The sequence below is a fragment of the Emys orbicularis genome, chromosome 7, assembly GCF_028017835.1.
Source record: "Emys orbicularis isolate rEmyOrb1 chromosome 7, rEmyOrb1.hap1, whole genome shotgun sequence".
Lineage (NCBI taxonomy): Eukaryota > Metazoa > Chordata > Testudines > Emydidae > Emys > Emys orbicularis.
The window spans coordinates 5,921,355-5,945,789 of NC_088689.1; the positions used below are offsets into that span (position 1 = coordinate 5,921,355).

Below are 24,435 nucleotides of genomic sequence, written 5' to 3' on the forward strand. Positions count from 1 at the left end.
TAGTCACATCAAGTGTTGGGGTTCTTAGGGACTGGCTTGTTTTAAAATGGCATTAGCTTGATTTTTGGCTTATTGTGAAAGCCAGGGTGCTTATTTACCACGTGAAAGTGGGCAACTGTGAACCTCACCCACCCACTCCTGTAACAGACCCATAAACCTCTGGCTGAGTTACTGAAGTCCTCAAATCATGATTTAAAGACTTCAAGTTACAGAGAATCCATCAATTACATTAGTTGAAACCTGTAAGTGCCCCATTCCCCGTACTGCAAAGAAAGACGAAAAACCCTCAGGGTCTCTGCCAATCTGACCTAGAGGAAAATTCCTTCCTGAGAACTCAAATATGGTGATCACTTAGATCCCGAGCACGTGGGCAAGACCCACCAGCCAGACACCTGGGAAAGAATTCTCTGTAGTAATCAGAGCCCTCCCCTGCTAATGTCCCATCACTGGCCATTGGAGATATTTGTTGCTGGCAGTTGCAAATCGGCTCCATGCCATTGTAGGCAGTTTACAGTAGGACGATTGAACCTTTAACAAACAAGAGGGAAGTTCAAGAGATTTCAAGATCTCATGAAAATACTTGCACATCCGAGTGATTTTGAGACTTTCACTTTCCATGAATATTCCTGAAAACAAAAAAAATCACTCAGGCTGTACAATTGTTAATGGACAATGTATACAAAGAGCTGCAAAAGGTGTTGAAATGACTTCACATTTGCAAATACTTGGGGTTTTTTCGCAGTATTTACCCAGCTCTGTTAGGGTGAAATTCACTCCTGTGCAGAGGGCCAGCACAAAGCTAATACACCACTTAAGACCTATTTTGAGGCCTTAAGTGATGCATAGGCCCTGTGCTGAAATAACTGAAATTCACTCCCACAAAGAATAAAACAAAATCTCTTAACAATGAAATTCAACCCCTTAAGTGGGGAATTGACCTCTACATAGGGATAAATTTCGGTCTTAGTGATTTTCTTTTATTCTTGGTAGGAGTGAAATTCCATTATCCAAAATCCCAGGTATCACACAGAGGGACCTCAATTGCAATAGAAGTCTATCTGAAAGTACGAAAATGTAGTGCTCTTTAAGCTGCTGTCTATATTTTATTGTTTAAAAGATAAATGCACATAGTTAAATTATGAGACAGGCTTAGCATAAAATTTGGACTGTGCCACAGATGATGTGTGAGGTGAGATCAAAAAGGGACAGCCCTTCTTGTAGAAAAGGCTTTTTATCTGCACTGCTAGTTAAACATAAATAAAATGTAGACTCAGGCATCTGTGGAAACTAAGTTATGGTGTTATCACACGCGCACAAAAAGCTGGCCCCAGAATAAAAGAGTCATATAAAAGTTTTAAAATATCTTTTTTTTAAAATGCTGTTTTCAGGAAGTATCAGATGCTACAAAAGAACGAAACCTTCAAAGCCTCTGTACTCAACATTGTACCTAGCAGCGATGCAGGGACACAGCACGTGAGACTACCTGAACTAACCCCTTATTTACTGCATTTTTAATTACAAGAAAGCTGGCACTGCACACCCTTAAAGCAGCAGAACATGAAGATTCATTCTACGTTGTGCATACTTGTTCACTAATAACAATAGCACTTACACAGCACCTTTCATCTATAGATCTCAAAATGCCATTGTCCCTGTTATACTGAGGGAAGCAGACAGATTTTGACATGATGCCCAAGCTCATGCAGCACGTTGGTGAGAAAGCTTGTCAGAGAACCCAGGTCCCCTGAGTGCTAGTGTGCTAAACTCTCCCCTAGGCTATGCTGCCTTCCTTAGACCATATGATAACAACCTCAGGTCTCAAGACACGTCAAATCCATTCACCTATTCTTCTCCAGCCTGAGTTGGGAGGTTTGCCTGAACCCTAAATACCAGATCTATGAACAATACAGGAGACACCGCTCTGATCAGCATTGTGGAGGAGGTACTGTTTGGATGGCGCTGCCAGACAATGTGCTCTGTGCTGTTTGTCATCAGTCATAAGACTGATTCCAAGCATCATGGAATTGGCATGATAATCAATGCCAGACTGCAACTGCAGATCAAGAACAGGCAATGAAGAAGTCCCACTGTACATCACGAAGGTGAGTCAGTGCTTGCTAAGATGTAATTCCTATATGGGATGCATAAGCTTCTTTGTCTAGAACATATTTTTTTTCTGACATTTAAAATGAATTCAGCATTTGCAGAACAGCCCAGAAGAATGTGGTGAGCTGTTTAACCTCAGGACAGGTATAGTGGGATCCTGGCATTGCAAGCTTCCCCCACAAATGTTCCTCATTCTGTGGCTGAAAGGGCAGCTCAGCTTCCATGGCCCATCCAGAAAAAGAGCGCCACCTACTGAAATGGCACACACTACCTCCAGCAGCAGCTGGGACTTCTTCAAGGATCTTCCATCCAAAAACAAATGAGGCTCAGCTCTGCTTAGCTGATGATATTTGACATAACTATAGCCAAGAAGATATGGCTACAGATTTAACATGTTGCCAGAGTAAGAGGAACAGATAAATGTTTTACTTAACAATAGGTTAGCAATGTATTTTTTTTACTTAGCGTGGGTACCTTCTCTCCAATCACCATGAACATATTGACAAAAGCTTTTCTTATTCAGCATAGGGAAGGTCTGTCAGGTAGGTAGTTTTAGGTCATATTTAATAACATGAATGATATGAAATATAGACCAGAAATATAATTTGATTACAAGTAAATTCAGTGGCTGGGCCATAGCTCTGTAGTAGGCCATACCAAATACTGGATCCAAACACTGGAAATATTCACCCTGGAAAAATCTAAACTTTATGGCTTGCGATCATCTTTAGTAATGAGCCAGAAAGCTGACCTCAAATCCATGAAAAATAGTCAAGTTTACAATAATGTCATTTATCAATATCTATGATGCTTCTAAGTATTCACAGAATACTATAATACTCCTTATTCATAGCTGGCCTCTTGCTAACAGCTTTTTCTGTCTGTTTTTTAATCCTTTTTAGTTGCTGTTCTTTGGTCCTTGTCAGGTGTTTACTGGTCTCCAGCTTTCCTGTCGCGTGGGTTGAAAGACAGAAGTTCTCAGTATCATTTGTTTTTCTTTTTCTCTATGTTCCTGCAGCCCCCGCCCTTTCTCCTTTTTTCAAACAGAGATCATGCTTCTGCAAGTAGAGGCCTAGCCCGATAAACCTTTGCTATACATAGCCTCAAACTCTACAATAATGTCAGACAAAATCTGTTTGGGCGAATGGTATACAAAGAGAAGCTTCATGACCCAGAACAGTACACAAAAGATCAATGTCTGCGGCCTTCGGAATATTATTTGTTCATGCTTTAGAAAAGAAACCACAGTGGTATGATACGGTCTGTGGAAATCAAACTGAATTGTGTTTAATAACATCATCTTATGTGCCTTCAGGTCTGCAGTAGTTATATTGCTCTGTCAGGCACTATAATCTTGTGGTTCACACACACAACACAGCTGGGAATCAGGACACTGGGATTCTGTTCCGGACTCTGCCACAAACTTCCTGTGTGACTTTGGGCACATCATATTTGTGCCTCAGTTTCTTCATCTGTAAAATGGGAACAGTGATACTTATCTTCCCTTATTAAATGCTTTAAGATCGAAAGCTAAAAATCACTATACAACAGCTAAGTATTATTATTATCATGGGGTTGTTGTGAAGTTAAACTTATGGTTTCTAAAGTGATTTGTGATCCTTGGAAAAAAGGATCCATGGAAGTGAAAATTCTTAGAGTCTACTCCACTTAAATGCAGAGTCCTCTTGTGTCACCACCTTGTTCCAAATTTTTCCCGAGTGGTGCTCATGTGCTTCCGTTCAGTGTAAGTGCATATTGCTTATATGCATAATTTGGCTAAATGCATATATGACACCCATCAGGGCCGGCTCCAGGCACCAGCGAAGGAAGCAGCTGCCTGGGGCGGCCAATAGAAAGGGGCGGCAGTCTGTCCGTTGTTGGGGCGGCACGTCCGGGTCTTAGGCGGCAATTCGGTGGCGGGACCTTCACTCCCTCTCTTCCTCTCCGGCGGCAGCTCAATCTTTTTTTTTCTTCGCTGCTTGGGGCGGCAAAAAAGCTGGAGCCGGCCCTGACACCCATGTCCTGCCCTCATCAGTATATTGCCTCTGGATAGGAAGGACATAGAGTGTCAAAAAATGTGTAAATGTGGCAATGTAGTGGTAAAAAAGGATTTCCAAAAGGCTATATTTAACAGAGAGAGAGGAGGTTCTTGGGGGGAAAAAAAGATAAGGAAAGTCTGGTGACAACTTCTGTGATTTTTGGTATAAACCCAGAGCTGAGTGCAGATAGGTTCATATGGTTCTGGAGCTATGCAGATAAGTGCTCTCCTATTAACTTCTGCCATTTGCCAGATCCTAATCCTAACCATTACAAGTAAAAGACACGCCTCACCTGGGATCACCCTGTCTTATTCATCTTCTTTGCATAACCCTGCCTATAGCAGGATCTAATTTTGCAAATGACCTGTACTCCATTTTGAATCCAGAGCCAGGCAGGAGGTAGGTCTTCAAAATCACAGGAAAAGGGAGACCAGGTAAAGAGTGATGGCTAAGGTGTGACATTGTGTGTACCTGCTTTCCAGCCAGCAATGGGGAGGAAAAACAGAATCTTTACCAAACACTTTGGGACAAAGCAGCTTTTGTTTTCATCCTTAATAAGGACTTCAGCATCTTGCCCGTAAAACAGATTATTTTTACAAACAGGTCTGAGTCAAAAGTCTGGGTCTGAGTACCCAAAACTTTGAGGAAGCTCAGATCCAAGCTTTGTGACTGGCTCCTTCTTTCTATAGTAGGCAGCACCAAACTCCAGACCCAAACACTCCCAAATTTGGGGACATTCTGACCTGGGTCTGGACTTTGTGGCTTGACCCATCTCTAGCTACTTTTAAATGTCTCTCCTTGAAAAATCTCTGTTCTTACCAAGGACACAACAAGCTCAGCCTTTCCCAAAAGGCCAGCCCTCTCCTACGTCGCCATCTCGGAAAGCCGAAAGGCTGAAAACGTAGTTATTATTCAAACGTTTCATTTCAGAATGATGCAGATTCTCATTAATTCATCTAATTCTCAAGCTCAGCCTCTGAAACCTGTGATAACATGCAGCATCCACTTATCAACATCAAGGCACCCCAGGGCCCCACCTCGCTCCACGTGTTACGAATTTCAAATGTCCTGTAGGGATGAATCATGCTGGGGGAATTTATTGTTATCTTAGGGTTGCCAGCCCTGTGTTGCTGTGGGATGCGTTACTTCCCCAGGACCTGTGAAGGAACCACTCTCCGGCTCCTTCTTTGTTAATGTCCGTAATTGGCTGAAGGGTTTGTAGCATCAGCCAATAAATAAGTTTGCTTCACAGCATAAATTAAAGTAATCAAAAATAAATATTTGTCCCCAGTTTCACAGATTAGAAATCTGCACCAGGAGAATGTCATCTCCTGTGGTCTGATGGGGAACAGAAAACCAGGGAACAAAAACATTACCATGGGGACTTAAAATAACAGTACTTGCCTACTAAGGTCCTGATTTAGCAAGGGACTTATGTGTATCTATAATTTCAAGCACTTGAGGACTTCCCTTGGCAATAATGGGGACCATTCATGTGCTTAAAGCTATATGCATGTTTAAGTGCCCTGTTGATTTGGAGACTAAATTCATAGCATTGCACAGGGTGGAAAATACATCCTGGGCCAGCTTAATTGCACAACACTTCATGATAATAATTGGTTTGACAGTAACGATCTGGCAGTCTTACAGGAGTCTTTAAACTTGTAACTGCAGGTACAAGATATCCTGTTGTGCTGAGGAAGGGCAGACTGTGCCAACAGGAGGCAGAGCTCATTTACTTTACTGATGGACCCTGTTTAGTGTATGGCTTCATAAGTGTTTGTTTAACAGCATGGACGTAAATATCAAATGCTATAATAGCTAAACCTGTCTTCTTAATGTGTCCAGCATCTCAGTTGTGCCTTTTGCCAGATAACACGGTATTTCCAATGTTTAAAGCTGACTCATATATAATTAATTTGCATGGCCCCTATCTGATAGGTTAGACCGCCCCCTCGCTACACACACTGTGTGAATGGAAGAACAAGACTTGGTGTAGCTAATACATGCCAAGAATAGGGAGTTACATCAAGACAAAGAAAACAACAAACCGATACAAGCATTTGAAATATCACAATGAAATATTAGGAAGAAAGAGACCAGGTGGGAAGTGATGGACTGGAAACAGAGACCAAGCAATTATCGATACAATTGAGGGCATCAGCTCATATAAAGGAGGGCAGTGTGCTGTGATTAAATCAGTTTGAAAGGGGCACTTTTAGCACTGGGTGGTTCTGCACATGATGTATACTTATTTTTATAGCTATTTTAAGAATCCATGTAATTCTTTAACTTCTCCCAAAACAAATTCTTCAATACCTTTTTCTGTCGGCTACTTAGCATTCACAAACAGCTCTGCAATAATAAACCACTGGACAGAGCCCCGCACGTATGAGCAACTCTGCAATAACAAACCAGTGTGACAGCCCAGCAATAAGCAACTCAATAATAAAAAACACATTTGCAAGTACAATAGAGTGGGGGGTGGGGGGTGAGAGAGAGAGAAAAAGAGAGAAGCAATTACACTGAGCAATCAGATTTCAGAGTTAACTATTCAAGAGTTATCATGGGTAACTGACTAAGAAAGCCTTTTGAAATTAGGAAAAATACTTTGTGCCCTTTTAATGCAGATCTTCAATGCTTTAGCTAAAGTTTGCTAGTTAAGATTGTTTTAATAAACTTGCTTTGAATTACTGAATGTCTCACATGAAGTAAAGTCAAAGACATACAGCTGGTCAGGTGTGGGAAGGCAGTGATCCTCCGTTAGAGGATTATGTTCTGAATATACTAAGGCTTGGGCACATTTTAATCTCTCTTTGCAATGACTTCCATAATTGGGGACATCTGCTGAGAACACTCTGCCCCAGCTTGTGAAAGCTTCAGCCAGGGCTCCATCGTCCACAGCATCCATATTGAGCATAGCTGTTTCAGTGGGTCATGGATGGAGAGGAGGACTCTGAGTTGGTGGTCAACTCTCAAACCATTAATGGCCTTGGTAGGACCAGGGCCTCGTATTAGATTAGGAGCTGAAGGAGTGCCAATGATGCATGTGGAGCACTGGAGTGATGTGCTCTCATCAGTCTTTCTTGATTAAAAGGCAGGATCTTGAATATTGTCTGAGTGGCAGGTTCTGCATCGCCTACATAGTCAGCTCCAGATAGAAGTCTGAATATTGTGGCTGCATCCTTGTCTCAGAGGAACAGTCACTGAGTAGTTAAAGGTTGAAGAAGATATTTCTTGCCACTGTCACTGTCTGCTTGTAAAAGAGTAGAGATGATTCCAGTCGGGTGCAGGGCCGCCCAGAGGGGGGGGCAAGTGGGGCAATTTGCCTCAGGCCCCGGGCCCCGCAGGGTCCTTCACTTGCTCCGGGGGCCCCGGAAAACTCTCGCGGGGCCCGGGCCCCCGGAGCTTCTTCCGCTCCGGGTTTTCGGCGGCAGTTCGGCGGCGGGGGGTCCTTCTGCTCTGGGACCCGCCGCCGAAGTGCCCTGAAGACCCGCGGCGGGGGGTCCTTCTGCCCCGGGACCCGCCGCCAAAGTGCCCTGAAGACCGTGAAGGCAGTGCTGGGCTTCTCCAGCCCTGGGCGGGGGCCATCACTGGCTGCTACTCTGCCAACATATACTGCTTGGGGGGCAACTCCCCTCATGTCCCCCTCCAACTCCAACAGCGAGAAGTCCCAGGCAGTGGTCTGTATTTACTATTCTCTTCCAGAATATTTAACATTGTGAGACATGCCTAAGATTTCAAAGTAGCCACTATCTGACACCTTGGCCCCTTTTTACTTTAAACGAAGCCTTTCTAGTCAACTATCTGTGTAGACACAACGCCCTTGAAGGCCAAATTTTCGGTATGTCTCAAAAAAAGGACACATTTCTTATTTTTTAAGTTTTATGACCACATGTCTTTCTGTAGCCTTGGGTCATTGATCTTTTTTTTTTTTTTAAATAACAAGGTGTGCATTTTTAAATCTTGCTTTCTGCTGACACTGCAGTACTGTAGGGAGGTGCAGCACTCTATAGCTTTGTACACACTATGAAAATTACCCATTGCTAACTGCAGCTGAACCAAGAGTGGACACAGTTTGCCCTTATTTACACTTGTTGTTAAACCGTGTCCTGCAGCAGTTGAGCTACACCAGTTGTCAGCAAGGTGTGAATTTCGAAGAATAGGCAAGACTTTTTAGACTTTACGAATCCCAATAACAATCTCCTAGACTAGGGATGTGAGAAGATCAAAAGACTCCATGAAATCCATTAGGGTCTGTGCCAATCTACCTGGGCATTGCTTAGATATTATGGTGCTATAGAAAATCCAAAGATAGACTACAAGTCCCTTGATTTTATCCTCAATGAAGACTCTGTTCTCCTGGTTTTTCACCCAGCCCTCTCCAAAGGTCTCATGTCATGGTGATCTTGGTTGGTTGAGGAATGTCGGATGGAACGCCTTTCAGAGCACATTAATGTTGCTCCTACATCAATGAAGAGCAATATAAAGCAGCAACTCCCACAGAGGGTTAGCAGATTGCAAGTGTCCTTTTTTCAGACCCTGATAAAACACTGTAGCAAAAAGGGCTAATGCGATCCTTGGATGCATAAGCTGGGGAATCTCAAGTAGGAGTAGAGCTGTTATTTTACCTCTGTATTTGGCACTGGTGTGACTGCTTCTGGAATATTGTGTCCAGTTCTGGTGCCCATAATTCAAGAAGGATTTTGATAAATTGGAGAGGGTTCAGAGAAGAGCTATGAGAATGATTAAAGGATTAGAAAACCTGTTTTATAGGGACAGACTCAATGAGCTCAATCTACTTAACATAATAAAGAGAAGGTTAAGGGGTGACTTGATCACAGCCTAAAAGTATCTACATGGGGAACAAATATTTGATAATGGGCTCTTCAATCTAGCAGAGAAAGGTATAACACAAGCCAAAGGCTGGAAGTAGACACTAGACACATTCAGACTGGAAATAAAGAGTAAATTTTTAGCAATGAGACTAGCTAACCATTGGAACAATTTACCAAAGGTCACGGATTCTCCATCACTGTCAATTTCAAAATCAAGATTAGATGTCTTTTTAAAAGATGTGCTCTAGTTCAAAAGGAATTATTTTTGGGGTGTTCTGTGACCTGTGTCATATATTTCAGAGTAGCAGCCGTGTTAGTCTGTATCCGTAAAAAGAACAGGAGTACTTGTGGCACCTTAGAGACTAACAAATTTTTTTGAGCATATATAGAAAGTCAGACTAGATCAGGTGTTCTCAAACTTCATTGCACCGTGACCCCCTTCGGACAACAAAAATTACATGACCCCAGGATGGGGGATCAAAGCCTGATCCTGCCCAAGCCCAGCTGCCCCGGTTGGGGGTGGGGGAGGCGGAGCCAAAGCCTGAGCCCCACCACTCTGGGCGGGTGGGCAAAAGCTGAAGCCCAAGGGCTTCAGCCCTAAGCGGGAGGCCTGTAACCCTGGGCCCTGCCACCCAGGGCTGAAGCTCTTAGGCTTCGGCTTCGGTCCCGGGTGGTGGGCTTCTCAGGCTTTGGCCCTGGGCCCCAGCAAGTCTAACACCGGCCCTGGCAACCCCATTAAAATGGGGTTGTGACCCACTTTGGGGTCCTGACCCACAGTTTGAGAACTGCTGAACTAGATGATCATAATGGTCCCTTCTGGCCTTGAAATCTATGATCAAGGAAGTAAAGAAGCAAGGGTCAAGCTTGAAAGCCAAAGCTTTGTTTCTCACATAGTTACCCCAGGGAATATCCATTGGGTCATCCCCCAGAAATGCCACTTTTTGTTTTTGAGTAAGTTTTGAAAGCAGAATGCAAAACTAAGATTTAACATTTTCCTGGGCTGTGAATAAAAATGCAAAAGCTGAACCTTTCTTAATCAAACCAACATCTACCAAATATCTTTAACATAACAAGAACATGCTTAGACCATCACAAGTGTCAACATTTGTAGCTTGGTGCCTAGTTTGGGCAAAGGGTTGAAGTTAAAATGTGAGAGGTTTGAATTTTCCTAAAATGATGCTCAGTCAGTTCCCTGCCAAGCACAGAAACACTGGAGGTCTGTTTATTGTTTCCCTTCCCTGTCTCTTCTTTTAAAATCTTGTAAAGACTTCAAACATGTTCATAATTTTTTTCATGTCCACGCCAGAGAAAATCCCACAGACACAGAAAGAGAAGGCATAGTCTGCTGCTACTCCCTGTTATTACCACCTGGCATCACCCACTTAGGTATTCTGAGGTAAAGCAGTAATAGGAATCAGGAAGTCCATTTTAGCTGGCATTTAGATTATCCTTTCTAATCAGGAGTTGCAATGCCTCACAGCTATAGTAAATTACACTTGTTTTTCTTTCCAGGAAGGATCTCTTATGAAATTGAAGAGTATTTTAAAGAAGCCCCAAACAAACTTCAAACCCAAAACAGAGAACGTGGGATTCTGCTCTTGTGTTAGTCCTACACTGTCGTTCCATTGATCTCTGTGGAATTGCTACCCATTTACACCATTGTGAGAGCAGACTCTGACCCACTTAGTCAAGTTTAGACCTGGTATCAGCTTGTACAACTCCATGAATGTGGCCTATAAAGTCATCTTTTAATACACTCGTATGGGTATAAACAAGTCAGAACACTTTTCAAGGAGAAAATATTATTCAGACCTGTGCAGCCAGTGAAAACACAGCCTTAGGCTGACACTGTAATGGGAAGAACTTTGGAAATTTCTGCAGCAGCTAGTGGTTGAGCACATAAAAACACTCCACCTTACTGCCTCCAGCTATAGAAAATATGCAGAGTGTGCAGTGTGCTTTATGTGTCAGGATAAATCATATGGCTTTCCATAAGACCTACTGATCTCAGAAAATTAGAACAGGGGTTAACCTATGCAAAGATTTGGACTTGCTGCTCAGTATGTTGAATAACATCAGCATCACCCATCAACAAGACTTATGGGGAAGATCCTAGCTTTTCTGCCTTGCAACTGGTTTCAAAATAGGCTTTGTAATGATGCAGGAACTTTTAGAATGCAGAATCCATGACATTCAATCTGGGTCCTCTAAATCCTGGGTCTAGATTATTTATTATTTATGCCCTACATATCTCACAAACATTAACTGTTTTGCTACTATGGACTATGTAAGCTCTTATGGTGATGCTCTTGTGCAATCAGTGCCAGTGTTTGAATGTTAGTGCTTTCTTAGGAATGTAAGATTAACGAGCGATCATGTCATACAGTGCTCTGAACATGTACAGTCAGATTCTGGGGTAAACTGGTATACATTGGAGAGAGAAGAGTCAGATGGCACTTAATGTATTAAAGTGCCAAGGAACAGAGGAAACTAAATTGGAGGTACATATGGTCCTTTGTTCTTTAGGCAACAAAGCATCCCTGAAGAGGTTCAAGGGACAATATCATATTCTGCAATTAGACCTCAAAATTGTTATAATCTGGTGAAGAATGTCCTGCAAATTCACTTCATTCCTCTCTCTTGTTTTGCTTAAACAAAATCATTCTGCTTATGAAATAAAAAATAAAATTAAACAATAGCCACTATTAATTCATAATTTAGCATATTGTAATAAGATGGCTAGTTTTGTATATGTTGCAGTGCCTCTACTGGATGCAACTAGAAGTGCTCTACAATGTGCCATAAACCCTATAATACTGGTAAGAGATCATGAAGAGTCTCCTCTAACTCAAGTAATAGGAACATGTTCTTTTCAAGCAGGAAGATTTTGGTTTTATCCCTCTTGCTACCCTGAAGTACTGAATAGCCATACTAGCCATTAGGACAGGTGGTTTTATGATTAAGGCCCTGGACAGGGATGCACAAAGATTGCAGTTCAGTTCCCAGCTTTACCACAGACTTCCTGTGTGACCCTGGGCAAGTCAATTGACTTCAGGGGAACTAAGCATGTTCTTAAGTACCAAGCTGTGCTCCCTGTCTGTGAATAGGGATAATATTTCTTTTCTCAGATCCTTTGTCTAGTCTATTTAGATTGTAAATTCTTCTGGACATGCAGCTGTGTCTTACTTTCTACATGCGTAGGCACCTAGCACAACGGAATCCTGATTTCAGTTGAAGTTACTACGTGCTACACTACTGTAATAATAATAAAGTATATAATGCTTCTGCTGCGTATTTACATGTTTCACATTAGGTTCTTGTAAAATCTTAATGGAATCTTAGCAGTTAAGAATATCTAAAATCTAAAACTCTGTTCATCTTGTGCAACTGAAATATCAGGATGTCTGCACAACAAAGAGTGAGTAATCTAAAAAAGTTATCATCACTAAGGCGGAAGAAGACTTCTTGAGAACTTTGAGACATACTATATGGTTACTGTACGTTTGAATTTCCACCCACTTGAAAAGTGCAATTGTATTAGGAGTTTTGCTAAAACATGACACACAACTTTCATTGTAGATCTAAAGAGACAGATTTTAACATATTTTCAAAAATGATTAGATGATTTTTATTGCAGATACAAGAGGCATAGGTCACATTTTGGGCTTACCAGATGTGGCAAGATCCCTTCAAATGATAAGTAAAAATTCATGTGGTTGAAGAATAACATTCCACTTGAACTTTTTTTATTTGATGGGATACAAGATTCTGCTCTGATGTCATTGAGAGATCTACACCCAAAGGGGGAGAGCAGAATACCAGAGCACGGAACTGAGAGAACTTTATGCAGGGTGCAGTGATATAAAAAGTATGCACAGTTTAGTGGCTAGTTCTGCCATTAGATGCTACCAACTAGATGCATAGCCATTCTTAAATCTAATTTTAAACTTGGCAAGTGGAATTCTGTTTTGGGCTGTTTGCTCTTCAACAGAAGACCACTTCAATATTGCGATCAATTTTTGGTGTGAGGAATAGATGTGTGTCCATCTCTCACTTACTTCCTTTTAAAAATTATTTGGTCCTCTGATTTTCCCTTTACGGCCTAACTATCCATATTTTCTGCCTCTCAAAGCCCTTTTTTCCAATCATGCTGCTTTATTTTCAGTTTTTTTCATATTCTCTTTTCTTTACTCGGCATATGATTTCAAGTATCAAAGGGGTAGCCGTGTTAGTCTGGATCTGTAAAAGCAGCAAAGAGTCCTGTGGCACCTTATAGACTAACGGATTTATAGAAGCATGAGCTTTCGTGGGTGAATACCCACTTCTTCGGATGCATGGGAGTGATTTCATTTAGCTTTGACTTTAGGAAAAACTGATTGCTCCTGTCTTTACACTTTTGTTTCTTTTGAACTTCTTCTTTCCTCCTTTCCATGGGATATTTTTTAGACTCACTATGTGCGTAGGGGGTGGTAGCACTATCTCTTGTCTGTTCTGTCAGGTCTGCCCCAAGAATCGGCCCTCAGGCCGAAGGAGCAGAGATGGTTTCCCATTGGGACTCGTTTTCAGGCGGTCAATCCATCCTCATCATCATATCCACTCGTTATACTCCACACCCGAACATAGCCACTCTATGAACTTCATACCCTCATATCTCAATGCCTGTACTTTGACCCATCAACCTTTTACTCCCAATCGGGGATATTGCAGATTATGTATTCCTTATGCCACTTGATCTTAAACCAAACTTTGCACCCTCGATAATCTGTACGTTATTCCCTGATAACCAGAAACTTCTATGCTCAAACTCTGTTCCCTTTTTTTTTCTAACATCATCTTAATAAAATTTTCCCTTGTTTGAGGGAGAAGCTCACCAACTTTCAGTGAGATGCCCTGGGCCAGTTTTGTCAATGAAACATCCAGAACCCTGCTGGCATTTGGGGCGGGCAATAGACCAACTGAGAAGCTGAGTGAGTGCACCACTAGTTGTCCAGTGGGAACAGGGGTATAATTATTCACCCATCTGTATGACTTGATACTGCCATTATGTCATGGAATAACCAGCTACCTGGCTTGGAGGGAAGGGGGCGTGGGGTGTCCCCATTGGTTTTGGGGGCACTGCATGATGCTGGGGGGCTAGAAATTAAGCCCCTACATTCCCCCTCTAGGTATTTTGAAATCCCCTCCCTGTCTCCCCAATCAGCCTGGGCCAGGCAGCTCCACAACCCTCCTCCCTCCCCTGTGTGTGCACACGCCTCTCTTCATTCTCGCCCGCCCGAGAGTGGAGTCTTTCTCCCTTCTGGCCACGCCCATCCGGTGCCCACTCCGCAGAGCGAGACGTGAGTTTCTCTTCGCGCGCCCGACCGCACGCCGTGTATCTCCCCCTGGGGAGCGGGCGGGCGGGCTCGGAGTTTCTCTTTCCTTCACGCGCCCGACCGCTCCTTCCTCTCCGCGTCCGCGCCCGCCTCAAACTCGGCTCCTCCCCTCGAGCGGGAGCGGGAGATTGGATTGGAGCCATTTTAACCCGACCGAGCGAGCGTCGGGCCGCAGAGTCGGGCGGGCGCGCGCGCGGCCCGCTGAGGAGCGTGAGGTACCGAGGGGAAAGCCCCTCCCCCCCGCAGCGGTGGGGGTCACCTCAGCCACCCCTCCCCCATTACCTGGGGGTCAGGCCCCAGATCCCGGGGGCTAGTCCAGCCCCTTCGAGTCCCACCTCTCCGTGTACGTGGTGGGAGGGGCCCGGCCCCGTGTTAATGGGGTGATTTCCCCCCCTCCAGCACCGGTGTTGCCTGGGAGGGGCTGTGCCCTGCAGGGGATGGCAGCATGGGGGGGGGTTACCCCGTGTTAATGGGGTGATTCTTCTCCCCTCCCCCCGCCAGCACCGGTATTGCCTGGGAGGGGGCTGTGCCCTGCAGGGGATGGCAGCATGGGGTGGGTTACCCCATGTCAGACGAACTGCTGAGAGCACTGACCCTGCCTATGGGCTACCACGTAGCTCTGCATTGGTTAATCAGGGTGCAAAGCTCACTCTTCATGAAATGATGTTAATACTAGCTCTTATAATATGTTTGTCCGCTATATCTCAAAGCTGTTCGCAAAGTAAACAGCATTATCTCCGTTGTGCATTAGGGGAAACTGAGGCACGGAAGGGACTTGCCCAAGGCCTCACTGCGAGTCAGTGGCAGAGCTGAGGAAAAGGTACCGCTCTCCTTCTTCCCAGTGGTTCCATTTACAGTGGAAGATGCTGTTTTTATATGTTAAATGGTGTTTTTGCATGGGGAAAAAAATTGATCCTGAATAATAAGGGGAGGATTCTCACTGTGCAGGGCAGAGTTGCAGAGACCTATGGAGAAGTGGAATTACAGATGCATGCTGACCCCATGGCACCCTTGGAAACTTTTTGTTAGTAGAATAAATGATTTCTTGAAGAAAAGTAACCTGTGTAAAGGCTAACAGTGGGCCATTGGATTTCAGAAAGACACTGAGAGCTCTGTTGAAGGCTGTTTTCAGGTTTTAAAATGTTCTGTTGCTTAGTAGGGAGAGACTTATTACTTACCTGTGAAATATTGTATAGGTATGATGCGAATTTTTCCTAGCCTCTTGCTTAAACTATGAAGTAACTTACTGCTGTGCTTTGAAAATAACTTACCACTGTTACATTCAGCAAATGCTACCCATTTGCTAAGACACATGATTTACAGCCTTTTAAAAAAAATTTCTTAAAATAGAATACTATGTGCTGAATCTTGAATGACAAGGTAACATGGATTTGATTTAACAGTAAGACAAATAAGGGCTAATACCTTGTCTATGCAGCCACGCAGACCTGAACTGGATTCCCTTGTAGCTCGTTCTTTAAGGGTAGGTCCACTCTACCCGCCCAATTCGGCGGGTAGAGATCGATCTTCTGGGATCGATTTATCGCGTCTCATCTGGACACGATAGATCGATCCCAGAAGCGCTCCCCCGTCGACTGCGGAACTCCTGCTCGCCGAGAGGAGGAAGCGCTGTCGACGGGGGAGCCTGCCTGCGCCGCGTGGACCCGCAGTAAGTAAATTTAGTTCGATCTAGGAAACGTCGACTTCAGCTACGCTATTCTCGTAGCTGAAGTTGCGTTTCCTAGATCGATCCCCCGCCCCAGTGTGGACCTGCCCTAAGACAGTAAGGGTTTGGAGAGCTGCAGCTTTGGTGCCCTCAGCCTGTGGGGAGATGGTACCTTACGTAATCTTACACTACAGTACTCATGTAACTTGTTTAAATACCCTTAACTTTAAAAGACTTCTCTAGTCTGTTTCTAAACAAATATCAGTCTCCAGGCATTGGAAGGCATAACTGACAACTTTCCAGCTGCATGTTAGGCATTAGCAGGTGGTTCAAAAATGCCAAACTAAATTAAAGAGACAAGGTGGGTGAGTTATTTTTTTTTATTGGACCAACTTCTGTTGTTCTTCAGAAGAAGAAAACTTCAGAAGAAGTTGGTCCAATAAAAGATATTACCTCACTCATCATGTCTCTCTAATATCCTCCAACACAGCTACACTACACTGCATAAACTAAATTAAATGTTGTCAAATCAATGTAAAGTTGGTATGTGCGGAGAAGTACTTCTTACCATGTTAATCAGTGTGCTTTGTTGAGCAAATTGGGGCAGCTTCATTTTAATCTAAAAATTCTACTTGCATGAGTAATATATTTCTCCATGGGGCATGCCTAAAAGGATCACACTTCAAATAAGATACTAGATTATTTTCAGAGACCCTGTATATATAATTATTGTTTTATTTAAAAAAAAAATCTTAATTGCTTGTACAGTTGAACAATAAAAATCCTGTGTCTCTTAGCAACCTTTTATGTCTAATTGAGAAATAGCCAAACCGAGGGACTGATTCTTCAAGGCCTTACTCATAGGAGTAATCCTTACTCAGACAAGTAGTAAGAATTGCTCAAATTTTGAAGTTGATGGGGTGTCTGTTTGCAGTGAGGATTATGCATATGAGTAAGATATGGCAGGATCTAGCCTTTTCCGAGCATATGATAATGGATTCCGTTTCTTTATAAATACATGCCACTGCCTCTGGAGAGTTTGAGGGCGCCCACCAGTGTTGGTGCAAATGATGGAGGCTGATGATGGAGACTGGAAACCATATTAATTTTATATTCTTATTTTTCTTCTTTCTACACAGTACATTATTTCTAATCCTACATGAACACCAAAGCGACAAATAAATAGACAAAACTTAACAATAAAGGCCAGGTTTTGCCAACCTTATACTGAGTAGTACTGCCATTTGTCCTATTGTAATCAAGAGGGCTATTCACAGAGCAGTGTACAATTCCGTGGAAATGAGGTTGGCAGAATAAGGCTCTATATAAACAGATGACTTTGTAAACTGAACAACTGGAAAATAGCCTAGTGTTGGTATTTTCTTAACGTTGCTTTTAATTTGTTTCCCTGGCCACTTGGTGGTCCTATTTCATCACATTCTAACCTTAAGCAGAGGGAAAAGGATCTGACTTGACAAGTCAGATGTCTATTCTGCATATTAATATGTTTCTGTATTATTTCTACAGTATATTAACTTGTTCTCAAGATGGAAACACCATTGTTAGACAAATCAACATCACTGTGCAGTACTCCAAAGGACCGTGGGACACTAGCTCCTCAGAGCACTGGCTCAGGGAAAAAGGTATGAAAACCTTTTATATGCCATTCTATTAGTGAAGTTTTCCCATTGTAGCTAGGTATTGCAACACCAATGGTAAGCAAACTTTACTTGATGTTTGGCAGTCCATGAAATACTTTGGCAGAATATATGTGGGAACAGATAGTTTATGCTCAGAATTAAAATTAATGGGTAATGTTCTCTAAGAACACCTCTACCTCAATATAATGTTGTCCTCGGGAGCCAAAAAGTCTTACCACGTTATAGGTGAAACCGCGTTATATCGAACTTGCTTTGATCCGACGGAGTGCACAGCCCCACCCCTCTGGAGCACTGCTTTACCGCGTTATATCAGAATTCGTGTTATATCGGGTCGCGTTATATCGGGGTAGAGGTGTATGTGTGCTTTGATTCTGACATGCATTAAGTGCGGAACACCCTGAATGCTGAGCTAAGAAGTGAGAGAAACCTTTATAAAGATATTTCAGGACATTATTTAAACTTACTTTTTTTAATCCTTCCTTCCATCTGTACAAAAGGCTCCAAGTCTCAGCTCTCTAGGCTCCAGCATATGCAGAATGTTGCTGCTGCTTCTGCCTATACACCTCTACCCTGATATAACGCTGTCCTCGGGAGCCAAAAAATCTTACCTTACCGTGTTATAGGTGAAACCGCGTTATATCGAACTTGCTTTGATCCGCCGGAGTGCGCAGCCCTGCCCCCCCAGATCACTGCTTTACCGCGTTATATCCGAATTCGTGTTATATCTGGGTAGAGGTGTACTTTGACACATACAGAATAATGCAATCACATCGCCCTTGCTCCAGCCCACTCTTCCCTGACCTTGCCCCCCTTTGCTCACTTAGCACTAGCTTAGTCTGTCACGTCACAGTCTTACCACAGTTATAACAGCATTATCCTTCGCTGCATCTGACAGCTTTCCTTGCTGACTTTCCCATCTGTTTTCAAATCACACCTGAAATCAAATTGGTGGTATTTAACTCTAAGTTTGGAGCACAGCTTGTATGGAAAACTCTATACAAAATGGAAATGCAATGTATTAGGTCTTATGATGTTCAGTTCTACATTGCCTATTCCTTCTCTGATGTAATGCCCCTGCATGCACCGTTTGGTGATGTTAAATTGACCATGGCACACATTAAAACAGGGGCCTGGCCAGCATAGGGTCAGATTGTGATAAGTGTCTTTTAACTATATTGTTTGGGTTTTCTCAAAATTTAAATATTTTATAAGGATATAAAATATTAGGCAAAGATCTTTAAGGATGACTAGTGATTTTTGAATTCAGTGACTTTGGGTTTTCAGAAAGTGCTGAGCACCCACCTTCTGAAATTAAGCCCTGTAATGTGCCTCAGATTGGTTACTCTAACACTGAGACACTCAAAACCATAACCACTCTAAAATGGTGGCCTTGGACTTTAAAAAGCAGTTTGGTATAGAAACAGCTCTTGGCCTCAGGCCTGACACTTATTTGATTCTTCTGATGACCATCTATGAGGTCCAGTGATGTTCAATGATTGATGTAGTAGAAATAGTGGTACTGCTTGTTTCAGATAGAACAGAAATCTGAGGACTGGCTACCTGGAATAATCATTACAGCTGGAGAACTGCAACAGAGAGGAGGATGCCTATTATTTCTGGGGGAATGTCGGGCCAAAAAATTAAAAGCGTTGGGCCAAAAAGTTAAACATTCTGTGCACAATATTTTAAAAATTCAGCATATTTTATTTGTCAAAATAACACAACAACAGGGGAGGGACTGTTACGGAGTTGGGGAGCCTCCCCTGTGCAGACCCTGGCTGACCCCTACCCTCTCCCTTTCAGCTGGGCATATCTGCACATGTCCCCATGTACCCTTGCAAACCCACTCAGCCACCCCCACTCCTCCCAGCCCCATATGGCTCTGCACCCCCACTCTCATTCAGCCCCTGGCTCAGTGTTATCACCCCACTAGCCCTTCTGAACCCCAGTCTGTATAAACCCCTCCCCAGCAGCACCACTCTGTCTCCCCCATAATCCGTGTCTCCTCACCTGGCCTTGTGGGCAGGGTGCTGTGAGGAAGGCAGCCTCTGCCCCCTTCCTCTCCACGGTTGGCTGCTCCAGCCTGTGAGCCAGCCGCCCTCTTTTCTGGCACCACATCAGCCCCTGTTGGGTGAAAGGTGTAATTGCAGCATGACCCCTCTCGCGGTTCCCTTTGCCTCCCCATCAGAATCAATTATTCTGCAGGAGGGGGAAAAATCTTCAGGGGACCTTAACTCTGTGCTTGCACAGTGGCGCAGAATTCCCCCAGGAGTATATTATGTTTGCATTAGTCAACTTAAATTACGTCAATTTAAATTAATTTAGTATGGTCCAATTCTGCTATCGTACACATGTTGAGTAGTACCTTACTGTGCAAGTAGTCCCATTTGGATTTTGAGTGCTACTCAACTTGAGTCAGGGTGGCAAAATCAGGCTCATAATAAGAATATATGTTGAATTGATTTTTAAAGTAGTGTTTAGACATACCTGTGTTTACATTCAGTCAGTGAGGCAGCTTTCTTTCCTGCAGAATAGACGCGCAAAAATGTTCCTAGTAGAAAACACTTGAAAACCGTTTCAAAGCTACTAGAAGCCAAATTCTCATTTAATTTTTTTTTAGTACTTACAGATTTGTGTTTTTTTCCCTTAAACAAAAAAAATAGGGGATCTGCCTTACACATAACTTCGAAATGCTTGACTTGCAGTGCTGTCCAGTGGAGGAAAGGATTCCTTCAGTCCTACTTTGCATCATGAACTGGTCATGAAGGCAGAGGTTTAAAAAAAAAAAAAAAAAAAAAAAAATTATTGGTTTTTACTTCCAGAAACTTATTGATTTACTTCTTTATAATTATATTTATAGTGATAGTACTATCTAATATATTACACTGTAGTTTTCCTTTAACTATTAATTTCCCTACATTTGGGAATTCATGCTAGGCTTGAATTATGGAAAGTACATCGCATATTGTGAGCAATATGTGAAACTAAAACGAGGGGAAAAGGCTGTGCTATTGATCCAGTAGGTATCTTGAGTTCCCTCTAGTTTTGAAGTCTCCAGCAGTAGATTTCCATGCTGAGATTTTTTTACAGAGATGATAACATACTGACCTGTAACAGTTTCTAAATTTTGACAATTAGGATAGTTGTACTTCCTTTCTTAAAGAAAATTCTCCTGGAGTCATTGAATAAGGACAGCAGGTCCTGAGAGATGAAGTCAGGAAGGTTGGAGCCACAACTTTTTCTTACGACTAGCTGCTGAGTGAGTGTGTGTAGGTATACATGTGAGAGGAGGAAGATAACTGCTCAGTCACATTTGTGAACTCTGTAGGGGTAATTGTGAAAATTTACATCATAGTGGGGTTTACATATACTGTAAAAATTGAACTGGTAAACTTACTACTTATATTAAGGTCACTTCTGTTCTTACTTCTCCCAAATAGTTTATATTAGCAAAAATATTGTTTGACTTTTTTGTTTTGTTTTGTTCCTTTGTCATTTTATTTAGCCAATGAGCACAACACTTAAGGAGCGATTAAAGAAAGCAAGACGTTCATTTAATTCCAGTTTCACTGTGGCAAAACGCCTTAAAGTAGATATTGAAGAAAAAGATTACAGTACTTCTGAAGAAGGGGCTCTGTTGGCAAAAGAATCCTGTTCCAGATTACAAAATAGCTGTGAAATCCTGGAGAAGAACTGTGCTGCAAATACAAGTTTAAGTAGTCCTGTACAGGAGAGACATTGCTGCAGACTTGTTCAGAATTCCCCACACTCTGTGGTGTTTGGGGCTGACCTTAGTCAACAAGAACTACTTGAGGAAAAATTAAGATTGTTGAAGCAGGTCCAAGAGAAGAAAGAGCTGCTTCGAAGACTCAAACTGGTCAAGATGTACAGATCCAAGGTGAGAACAGTTTCTGAATAGGCCACGCTATCTCAGCTCTAAATCTTTTCTCTTTTAATGTTTTTTGAAATGGGGACCAGGCAGGGGGGACCTAATTTCAGGGCAAATTTTGGTAATTTGGTACATTTTTATTCAAAAATTTGGTACATTTTTATAAACTCCTAAAACCAGTAGAAATTAGAGCTAGTCAAAAAGCAGGGAAGAAAGTTGGTTGGTTTATTTATTTTTGTTTTCCTGTTTTAAATTTAATTTCAAAATTCAAAAAAATGTGACCAACTCTAATAGAAATGTTTCTGTGTGTTTTTAAATTCTATTGGAGAAATATTTTTTAAAACAAAAATATTCCTTGGTAATGTTTCAAGCCTAAAGATTGCAGCATTGGGCTAATATATGAGAACCTGAAATTGAAACTGATGAGAAACCAAAATGAAAGACTATTTTGTTTTCATCATCCAAACTAAAAGAAATGCAATAAAAAATAATGCATAATAATGTAGCTCTTTAAAAATGACTTTTAAACTGGATGTGTATTTCAAATACATCTTTAACTGTTCTTGACCTCTGTCTTTTATTGTGGAAAGTGTTTGCACTTGACTGGGAGACTACCAATGCTTATGTCTTGTCTACACTAGACAAAATCGGATGTATAATTTGCCAACAGTACAGCTCTACTAAAAGAAACAACCACAGAAGCTGTAGTGTAGACAAGACACAGGCCTCTTTTTCATCATGTTAAGTTCTTGGGTCTGAATGCTGCCAATGTTGATGCAGCCCTAGGTATTGCTGAAAACAGTGTTGATTCATGAGACAGCACTTCTCTGTTTGATTACAACTTAATTTCCCATCATTGTTAGTGGATGTTGTACTGCTGAAAGTGCAGAGATCCTATATGTAGATGATAAAGATCCATGCAACTTTTTGTAGAAGATGAGGAGTCAAATTCTAATTCAATTGCATTCTTCATACCTAAGCTTCCACTGTAGTTTTAAGTGGATGGGCTGTTTTTCCCACTTCCTGTCCTGGACAGCACCACTACAGAAGTAATTGTTGCATTCCACCCCAGAGGAGGCAGAAATTCTCTCTGCATATAGTTTTTTATTGTAATTGTTTTGGGGCTCTTTCAGTTAATTAAGTTCTATAAATATCTGTAAAGTTCCAAACATTGTTTTTCTATAATTTCTGCAACTCCGTAAGTAACCTTTCTCCCTCCCCCCTCCCCATTTCAGAATAACCCATCAGAATTGCAATCTTTGATAACGAAATGGAGATGCAGCACCCAGTTGATGCTTTATGAACTCCAGTCAGCTTTGTCTACAGATGGCAATAAACTGAGCCTCACTCTGTTGATAGACAATTTTGGATTAGAAGACAAGTTACTACACTACAGCAGAACAGAAGAAGACTTTACAGATATGTAATTTACAATGACAAAGTTTTCGGTTATAAAAAAATAGTCTTCGGAAAAGATTAAATATAAACTGATTGCATCATAACTATTAAACCATCATGATAGTTTGTTTCAGTAGTGGATTGTTGTAATAGACTGTGCTTATGTATATGCTGTAAGAGGCAGTTATTTTCTGGAAAGGATTATCTCTTAGGCAGAAACTTACTCATTGAGAAAATTGCCATTAGTGGATGTGAAAATGAAATCTAGTAATATTGTACTTAAACAGTGAGCTGCATCTTCTCTGATCAGTTTTACATTGTACATTAACTTGATCCCATTATATCAAACAAGAGAACTGTTTTTTCTAGTTATACTAAGATGTTGAGGAATTCAACACATACATATTCTGAAAGTTTCTTCAATTTGCCAGTCAATTGATGTGAGCTTTCTAAGGATTAAGTTCAAGTGTAAACACATTGCATATTCTCAATTACTGAAGCAATATTGAGTTTTTGTACATGGCTTTATTTCTTGTGATACTAGAAGCAATACATATTCTATGGTGCTTAACAAAAACAGAACTGTGTCTAATGTATTTAAATGGCTGCATTTAATTTACCGTTCTGCAATTATTCTTCTTAAATCCCAAAGCCATTTTCCCCTTTTTACGTCTTACGTTTTAGTTCTAATTTATGTGGTATTTTATTATGTTAATTAGAGATTGTGGGAGAGAAGTTGATTCCCTGTTGACTATCTCCTCCTTGACCATCCATTTATTTTAGCTGCTTCTTTCCTCACTGAATTTCTTATTTTTTACTTTGAAACACGCTTCATCTAATTTTAAATTTATAAGAACCCCAACTGCCCCACACACCTCCAGAATGCACCAATTCATTGTACACGTACAGATTCCTAATCTGCTGTAACTTTGTTTTATTGTACATGTGACAATTTATACTCCCTTCCTCAACACTAAGACACTTCTGATGTACCTGCAGGGAAATCAGGAAAAATCTGAGTTTAGAAGTAGTATATTTTCGTTTTACTGTTCCAGATTACCACGCTCCTGTCTATCAGGTGACACGAGACCTAAATTCTGCAGCAAAGCCCTCTTGGGTGGACGGTATAGGGTGAATTTTACTGCTAACTAGGAATTTATATAAGAAATGTTGATTATTAAATCATTTTGATAATCTGTGTGGTTACTAAGATGAAGAAGGGGCTGATACAGTGGCTTGGGTAAGAAGATGGGGCATCCAGAAGGGAGTAGCTGCCCTCCCAGGGCTCTTCGGTTCTGCTAGATTGGAATTCAACCCCTGCCTCCTGATGAGGATTTGGTATGAGGTAAGAAATCTGGGAAGAACTATGGAGGGGTAATTAGACTAATTATGAATCATAGTTAAAATGATAAAGCAATAAACAGAAGTCAAATCTAGAAGGAGGCAATAACAGCAATCAAGAAGTT

At 41.8% G+C, this 24,435-nt stretch overlaps 1 protein-coding gene across 1 annotated transcript; it reads left to right on the forward strand.

Moving 5' to 3' along the window:
• Positions 1-14,545: 14,545 nt before the first annotated feature.
• On the forward strand, positions 14,546-23,532 carry SFR1 (SWI5 dependent homologous recombination repair protein 1). Its single transcript, XM_065408355.1, has 5 exons — positions 14,546-14,570; positions 15,107-15,175; positions 17,549-17,664; positions 21,188-21,580; positions 22,807-23,532. Exons 3-5 carry the CDS (start codon positions 17,569-17,571, stop codon positions 22,996-22,998), a joined length of 681 nt encoding a protein of 226 aa, XP_065264427.1. The 5' UTR covers positions 14,546-14,570; positions 15,107-15,175; positions 17,549-17,568; the 3' UTR covers positions 22,999-23,532.
• Positions 23,533-24,435: the final 903 nt, after the last annotated feature.